The sequence below is a fragment of the Orbicella faveolata genome, unplaced genomic scaffold, assembly GCF_042242905.1.
Source record: "Orbicella faveolata isolate gen_17 unplaced genomic scaffold, um_ofav_v1 contig_46, whole genome shotgun sequence".
Taxonomy (NCBI): Eukaryota; Metazoa; Cnidaria; class Anthozoa; order Scleractinia; family Merulinidae; genus Orbicella; species Orbicella faveolata.
The window spans coordinates 24045109-24053862 of record NW_028301576.1 but is presented as its reverse complement, the minus strand read 5'-3'; the positions used below and the strand labels follow the sequence as shown (position 1 = coordinate 24053862).

General features: G+C 38.2%; 1 protein-coding gene across 1 annotated transcript; it reads left to right on the top strand.

Annotated features, from left to right (window-relative positions):
- Positions 1-235: 235 nt before the first annotated feature.
- On the top strand, positions 236-6195 carry LOC110058135 (uncharacterized). Its single transcript, XM_089276746.1, has 5 exons — positions 236-248; positions 579-641; positions 1342-1679; positions 4956-5133; positions 5538-6195. Exons 1-5 carry the CDS (start codon positions 236-238, stop codon positions 6020-6022), a joined length of 1077 nt encoding a protein of 358 aa, XP_089132872.1. The 3' UTR covers positions 6023-6195.
- Positions 6196-8754: the final 2559 nt, after the last annotated feature.

The window sequence follows — 8754 nt, the reverse complement described above, 5'->3', positions numbered from 1 at the left end:
ACAACGATTGTACAACAATCTTTATTCGAGTTTTGAGTCCATACATTGCTGTAACTTACATTATTATTCAATTCTGAAAAGATCATTGCTGTAATTTTTATATTGCTCTCATTGTTTTATTTTGGCCAGACTCTATTGGATCATAAAGACAATATGAAATGAAAAAGATTGCGACTCTTTTATTCGTTCGAAGGAAAATATGGTATTGATTCTCGTGCGCAAGCGTAGTGCCGCTATGCATGGGCTGTGTAAGTTCTTATGCAAGCCTAGATGTCAGTTTGATACTTGATTGACAAGTGTCGACGAGGTCGGTATAAAAGAACGAGAGCAGAATCTTAAGTTGAGAAGTGTAATAGCCGTTGAAAGTAATGAAACACCAGGTGTAATAAAGAAGACGTTTTTAACAGAAACGAACGCGTTTGTCCATTTGTAAAGGAGATCGGCCCCCCCCCGAAAATCTTCTTTTCACACGTTACGTCGTATTCCTCAATTGTTTGCATTTCGTGTATATGATTCATTCACTTCATTGGTCAAATATTTTTTCTGTCTTTGAATTTGCTTGTTTTCTTTTTCTCAAGGGAAACAGAAGCTAAAGTATAATTCTTCGTACGATAGCGTTGAAACATTCGTGTTGTTAGTTGGTTATGGAAGAAGTGGCCACAGTCTTATGGCGCCATTTTGGACTCTCATCCAGAAATAATCACTCCACACGAGTTCGACCTCCTGAAAAAGTTAAACAGATTTTTTAACGACCCACAAAGGCAAATGAAGAAAGTAACAGTCGAGAGCTCCGGATTTTTTTCAAACTGCATTTTGTCTCACGTAGCTAAGATAAGATAAGATAAGCTAAGATAAGCTAAGATAAGATAAGATAAGATCAGATAAGATAAGCTAAGCTAAGCTAAGCTAAGCTAAGATAAGATAAGCTAAGCTAAGCTAAGATAAGATAAGATAAGATAAGATAAGATAAGATAAGCTAAGCTTAGATAAGCTAAGATAAGATAAGATAAGATAAGATAAGATAAGCTAAGCTAAGCTAAGCTAAGCTAAGCTAAGATAAGATAAGAGAAGCTAAGCTAAGCTAAGATAAGATAAGATAAGATAAGATAAGCTAAGCTAAGCTTAGATAAGCTAAGATAAGATAAGATAAGATAAGGTAAGATAAGCTAAGATAAGAACTTTACTAAGCTAAGATAAGATAAGATAAGAACTTTACGCAGCTAAGCTAAGCTAAGCTAAGATAAAATAACTGAGATAAGAAAAGATATGAAAAGATAAGATAAGATAAGATAAGATAAGATAAGAACTTTACTAATGTGTCGAAGTTGTTCTTCTTTCCAGAGAAACTGGACCTCAAGCGTAATGCGCCGTACGATGGCGTTGAATCGTTTGTGTTGTTTGTTGGCTATCCTAGAAGTGGCCACAGTCTTATAGCCGCCATTTTGGACTCTCATCCAGAGATAATCATTCCAGATGAGGTCCATATCCTGGCAAACTTTAAAAGCTTTTATAAGGACCCAAATGAGGGAAGTTGCAGTCGAAGACTCCGGATTTTTTCTGCGTTGCACTCACATTCGTACAGTCAATCCATACAAGGGAAACGTTCCCCAAACAACAGACTTGGTTATTCCTACTATATTCCAGGAAGCTGGCAAGGACAATATAGAAATCAAATAAAGGTAAGTAAAGTTACAGAGCCGTTAATAATCTTAACAATTTTTCAACTTAAATTAATAGAATTTAACAGTTTGAATAGTTTCAGTAGTTTCAATGTTAGAAGACTTGACCAAACCATCAAAATGGCTCAAAACTAATCAAAGTAATGAGAGAAAATTGCCAAAAAAAGAATTTAAAAAAACCGACAAAACTGGTGACCAGTAAAATATACATTTTGCCTATTGGGGCAATAAAAGTCGATACTGGAAAAGCATTGGAATCAAAATACGGTTGTTATGGATATATAAAGAATTGAGCACATTGGGTGTAGGACACGAGGCAGTCTGACTCAACAACAATATAAACTAAGCAATATGCTGTCCACTAGCGGCAGGTAACCTCAAAATACTTAAAAGCGTTATTTCTCAATTTATTTATTTATTTACTTATTTATTTTTTACAATAACTGTCTAATTTTTCGAGCGCTGATTGGTTCATTTTTATCATCAATAAGAGTACAGTCGGATTTTCATTTATGTTAGCTTTCAAGTTCAACTTTTAGCTGTCAAACTGCCAACTTTTTAACTAATGAGATTTTATGGACTTTTTTAAGTAGCCAATCAAAAAGCGAGAAATTGTATTGACAATGTTGGCGTCATTTTGAATAAATTTCACTTGTCTTTGTTTACGGTAAGTTTACGGCGTCTTTTCCCCTCGGCATTTGACTATTTTGGGGTCTTGTTATTGTAAAATCAAATAGACGTAAGTTTTTTCATGCGTCTGCCCTCTTATTGATGATAAATTTCGTCATAACATTGTCAAAGTGGCTGTGGGACCCCAACGGGAAGGCGAGTGGTTCCGCAGCCACTTTGACAATATCATAACGCAATTTAACATCAATTAGAGGACAGATGAAGAAAAAATGACGTCAATTTGTTAAATGATGCATTGGTGTAGGGGTATGAAAGGCTGATACGATATAAAAAGAAGCAATACCGAAGAAGAAGCTTGAAGAAGCAAGAAGTAATCAATTTCAAGAAGAAATTATCCTTGAATTGAGTTATGACAATATATAACCAAAAAAGAAGGGCTGTCTTTAACAATTATTCCAAGAGCGCGCGTCGGATACATAAATAATAGCCTCCATTTAGCGCGGAAATATGGTCGGATATTTTCCCGCGGACATTATCTGTTTCGAGAAGCGAACAGATTTCAGAGAGCGTAGCTCAAGGAAAACTGTGAGCTTGGATGAACAGATAATGTCCAAGGACAAATATTCGAGCGGATTATTGCGCCAAATGCAGGGTATTGTGTCTATTATCCTTCAAATATTTTTCACAATATGCGCAGTTTTGAATAGCTGGGGAATATTCGGTCTCGTGATGTGTTTGGGCCAATTACGTGCGCGCGAAAGTATTTGATGGATTATAAGAGATCATAGATAGCCAACGAGGCGCATAGCATAAAGATGGCTATGATAATCTCATATCCAAGAAGCGCGAGTGCAATAATTGTTTTATTAAAAATGCCCCCAAATATTAAAAAAAAAAACTAAAATAAAACAACAATAAAACGCTCTAACAGTTATGCACACGCTAACCATATTTGTAGAGCATGGTATAATCGCTCATATATCATGATTGTTAAGCCAATGGAAATTCTTCAGTTACATTATCCAGTGATCCAGTTTTTGATAAAGTGTATTATTAAATTCTCAACCTCGGATAATGCAATTCTAGCTTTCTGGTTGGTTCACTGGATTTCGGTTACCTGCCATTATACCCGCGTTTGACCTTATATGGAAATGAATGCGGTAAATGTCGCTCGGCATAAACGTTTTCGCGGGGAGGCAAGTTTTGTCGACCAAAACAATGAATGAAAAAACGCAGACTCAGTGAGCTATCTACAGAAGAAACACAGGAAATTATGGACAATGTCGTCCCAGTAACAACAAAAAAGCTACAAAGTTCGAGATTAGATTATCTAACGGTACGTATACGTTAAGCTTCCCTTAAAAGTTGCAAAATTAAAATATGACCGCCGAGATTTTACGCATTCATGAAGATTATTATATTTAACAAAATCAATGTTTACCTTAACAGAATTGCTTGCGAGTTCTGTTGGCATCAAATTTTCCAAACCGATGTAAGAAATGTTAAGAGAGGAACTTAATATTTGTTTGAAGTGTTTTTATACGTCTACTTGGAAGAAGGACGGCACGTATTAAAAAAGTGCATCCTCGAAATCCGTAAGAACCGCCATTGATCATTTCCTTCGCACCCCGCCGCAACACAAACAGTTTTCCACTATCTCTGACAAGGAAAATAAATTATTAGAGCATTTGTAAAAGGCCTCAGGAAAACAGGTAGCATTGCCGGCGTAGTCCATAAGAAACCAATTTCCAGTGAGCAGATGAGGAAACTCTTCAACTTAAGCTCGGTCGAGACCAAAAATCCGGAGCAGCTACAGAGGACGACCTAGTTTTATCTCGGTCTCTTTTTGGCTGACGAGGACGAGAGAATCAACGACAGCTAGCGCCAACAATTACGTCCTTGCAAAAAACACCTCAAGGAGTTGAGTGTTTTTAGCTCAACCGAAGTAAGCCCGGTTCCTTACTAGTGACGAAAAACCATCAGGATGGTCTCGGAGATTCTGAAGATGAATCTCACGCTCAGATAGTTTCTGTCCCTGACTTTGAATCTGGACAACACTGAGTTTCACACATACAGCTCGAAATGCCAAGGCTTTCAAAGAAAGGGAATCCTGAAAGAGCTCTTGTCGAGAATAATTTTGGCACAACGTCTGTGTCACATGGCGATCGGAATTTTCCGCAGCATTATTACAACGGCAATGTGCAAGTGCACAGTTATTCGGCTCTCTTCTCCATGACTTGAACGCTTTTCAAACTTTCTGACTAGGGATATATCTTCTTCATTTGATAGACGTTCCTTGAATTCTACTTGATTGTAATTTCATTCAGCAAATTCGCTTGCGTCGCTTTCAAATTTTTCATTCAACTAATTTTACAAACAGCGCGCATGTCATGTGATTTCTCACTTGTTGTTTTTGCCACATCGACTTCCGGCCGCCTAGTAAAATTAAAATCCAATAAAATTAAGCTATAACTTCGAAGTATATAAACGCACCTAGTTTAATAAAACAATTATTCCATTCGCGCTTGTTGGATATAAGATTGGTTATAGCCAAATCGGCCCTACGGGCCTCGTTGGCTATTTACCATCTCATTTCCAACGCGCGCTGATGGAACAATTGTTAATTATCTCCTACTATAAACGTAGGTAATTGGAGACAAACAAGGAAGCGGAACAGCTGCAATACTGGGACAACGAAAAGGCCTTCAAGACCTACAAGAACTACAGAAAACAGTGGAGGTCCCAGTTAAACTGATTCATGTCATCAGAAACCCGTTCGACAATATCGCTACAATATGCAAAAAATCTCGAGCGGTGCAAGATTAGAAACCAAGGAACAATGTAAGCCAATTATCGAGTAGCTTGTTGGTGAATTCAAAATTGTATATCATGTATATATATATGTTTTGTTTTTATATTACCCCTCCCCCCATCCCCACTTAAGCTTTATACTTTATACTATATAGCCAGGACCGAGCTGCACTAATTATATGTGTAACCTTCATCGCAACGGCCGCTTTCACGCAACTAGTAACAGCGTTGTTACTGGCCTCGTTAAGCTTCTACAGTACTGTGACAGAATAGCCAAAACCAACTTGTTTGTTTGTTTTTAAACAAGGATCAAATGGACTTAGCTTTTGTTCAGGCCAGGAAAAAGTGGCCATAAGTAATAAAGAGGTGACCATGTTAACGGAGTATACGTAAGGAAGGTTTCACTGTTATTGTGAAATTCGACGTACGAACTGGGGATTGTCTATCTGGTTCTTCCGTTTTATATATCAGAAAGGAGATTGTCTTTTTGTATTTTTCCTCCACCCAAATGTGAGAAGCTCACTTGTGTTTACCTGACAAACTATATCCTATTTCACTTTTTTCAGGTACCCAATGCCAAGGCCTTAGACTTCTGCATCGAAAGATACTTCAACAATACTCGGATAGTCCAAAAGCTTCACGAGATGTCCAAGTATCCAATCCTTGATGTTTACAGCCGCGACATGATAGCAAAGCCGAGGGAAACTCTGCATAAATTATGTGACTATCTTAATGTCACGTGTTATGACGAATTTGTCAACTCAACGTTAACGATTCTATATTCTAAGCCATCTAAAACCAGGTACTCAGTAGAGTGGACAGACGAACAGAAAAAGAGAGTTACTAATGAAATCAGCAAACTTAAGTTTTTGAAATCTTACTTTTCATTTGACAGTGATTAGTACGAGCTGGGGTTCTCAATGGAGGTCATTTCTATGTAAAAACAAAATATGGTAGGTTTGAACACACTCTTTTTAGGCATAGCTAAGAATACATAGGACACTGTAACCCGATTAATTAATAGTATTTTTGTGTCAAGGTTTAACAAATATATATGGGAGCAGATTGAGACCTACCTTAATTGATTTGGGAATTTAAGATGTCTCTCAATCAAACTCTACAAAACGCATCGCATACCAAGAAAGTGCCTTATTGGCCGAGCGAGAGGGAGATAAACACGTACGGCAAGGCCGCTGTTTAAGATTTCCCCGGAACATTCAAGGTTTATAAGTTGTCTTTTATATGGCTTTTTGGACTATTTCTGCAGCCCTGCTATCAGTCCATGGGTATGACGGGAGAAAAATTTCCTAGAATTAGCAAATCAGAGCTCGCGTTATGTCAGCTGCAAACACAAGTCTTAAATTCTCTCTCTCAGACGAGCTTGCAGGGAATCGTGGTAGTTGTATTCACTATCTTGGACAGGGTAGTTGTTTTTATGAATAGAAATATTGTAATTATTCCCTGCAGGGGGGACTCATAGAGGCATTCGTCGTAAGATGTAACATAACTGAACGCTGGAAACTCGTATTCACACACATTTTTTTGTTTTCTTTTGTTTTCTTTTGTTTGTTTTTCATTTTCGCCAACGAAAAAGAAACAAAACGCGATTCTGTGTTTACTTAAAGATTAAAGATGGAAGTAGTATATCCCAGATAGCCGGCGCAGGCGTAAACGGAGAAGGAATTGGGAAGGCTAAAAATCTGAGGAAGTATGGGAAGGAACGCCTATTATAAAAGCCAGACTTCAAATATAAAGCCCACCAATTTCGTAATCCGCTCCGAGAAAGTAACGCGCGCTTCGGGGCATAACCAAGGCGGAGAAAGGTCCTCTGCAGATTTATACAGTGTGAGATATATTAAATTCGCATCGAGGAGTATCAAGAATCATTTGTCTTCTGTGATTTCCTTGCCAACGTAAATTATTTCAAAGACATTTGAAAGGCACAAACAAAATAAGTAGTTAGCTTATAGAAACCTTCATGTGGTTTCCCTCGTGGCTTTTTTTTAATTGCCCATATTTGTGAGACAAGTGTTTATTAAAAAGTGTTGTCAACAGCCAATCTTCCGCAGTAAGTGTGGCAAGGTACCAATGGAGATTATTTACCGATAGCAAGGTTAATATGATGTTTTAGTATACTGGCACTGACAATAAAAGCGCGCGATAAAGCCGAGGTTCAAAGTGCGCAGAATTTTGATTTTGCACACGTGGACAAGCCAAGCCGCCTTACAAATAAAAAACTTCCACGAAACAAGTCTAACAACATTATCATATCAAAAGAATTTCAGAATGATTACCTTAAGAATAAGGCCTGTTTGTGGGAACCCACTTATCCTTCATCTTGTCTTGAACTATGGCAACGTTTAGCAAAACAAAGGAGAAGAAAAACTTTTGACACAATCTTCAACCGCATAGGCCCTCGTTCAATATATAAGAGGTATTTTTACTGATTGCCTGAGTTGCGTGGTGACGAGGAGCATTGGACAAACTATTGTTTTGAAAATATTCCTTCCCGGGAGGAAACGTGTAGCACATATATATGTTATTGGCCGGCTGGGAGGTCCGTATAGGGAAAAACTGTGGCCGAGGTCTTGAAAATGCTGCCCGAGGCCGCAGGCCGAGGGCAGCATTTTTAAGCCCGAGGTCACAGTTTTCCTCTGTAAGGACCGACCACAAGCCATTTTTTTTCCTGCGGTAAATTGGCTTAAAAGTGGGTTTGTTTACCCAACTTTGTATATGTAATAGGACTACATGCTGTCAAATTTGGAAATAATTGGATGAGAAAAATTCCGAGGACTGCCAAATTGGACGAGGCCGTGGGCCGAGTCCAATTTGGCAGTCCGAGGAATTTTTCTCATCCAATTATTTTCAAATTGGACAAGCATGTAGTCTTACTAGCTATTAATTAAATAGTATCCAAAAACAGATGAACATGGCGAACTTACGGACTGGTAGTATGCTGTAACCCTTGCCGTTGTATTTTAGATGGCGGCCTAAGGAGCCTTGCATAACAACAAGGCTATCTGGCTCGTATTCATCTCCATTTTGCTGTCTTAACTCTACATAAAATTGGCAAAGAACGTGGTCAAGCTCGCGTTCGGGAATATCTCCTCAACGTTTCTCACTTCGTTTCGCTCAGCACGCCTCAGGTCAAGCACTTTAACCCAGATTTTTGTGCTTCTTTGAGCGTTCTAGTTGTGATTTTTCTCCCTCATCTCGAGTAAATCAGTACCATCTATCTCTGCAAACCTAGCTGAAGACTCCAATTGAAAGTTTGAGACGTCAAAAAGGTGTAGAGAAATGTCGGGAAATTCCGCCATTACCAAAATATAATAAAACTTAGCGAGCTACCATCGCTGGCTGATGTTTTCTGGCAGTGATAGTAGCCGGAACCTGATTGGCCGATACTCCGTTCGTTTATTTATCTTGACATTTGATTGGTTGATGGAAGGTATCCAGATTTTTCTCAAATTGGACAGTTTGTTCAAAGCTTAACTAAACGTTCGAGCAAAAACCATCTAATTTCTTTTAAATTTGGACAGTTGGCAAAAATTAATAAAAAATAGATCTGTTGGCAAGATTGGATTTTGATGCAGCTATATAATTAGTCACTGAATTGGCTTACGAAGCGTCTACA

Coding starts and splice junctions, on each gene's coding strand:
- LOC110058135 (XM_089276746.1), top strand. Junction 1,680..4,955: donor AATATAGAAATCAAATAAAG/GTAAGTAAAGTT, acceptor CTATAAACGTAG/GTAATTGGAGACAAACAAGG. Junction 5,134..5,537: donor ATCTCGAGCGGTGCAAGATT/AGAAACCAAGGA, acceptor TGTTATTGTGAA/ATTCGACGTACGAACTGGGG.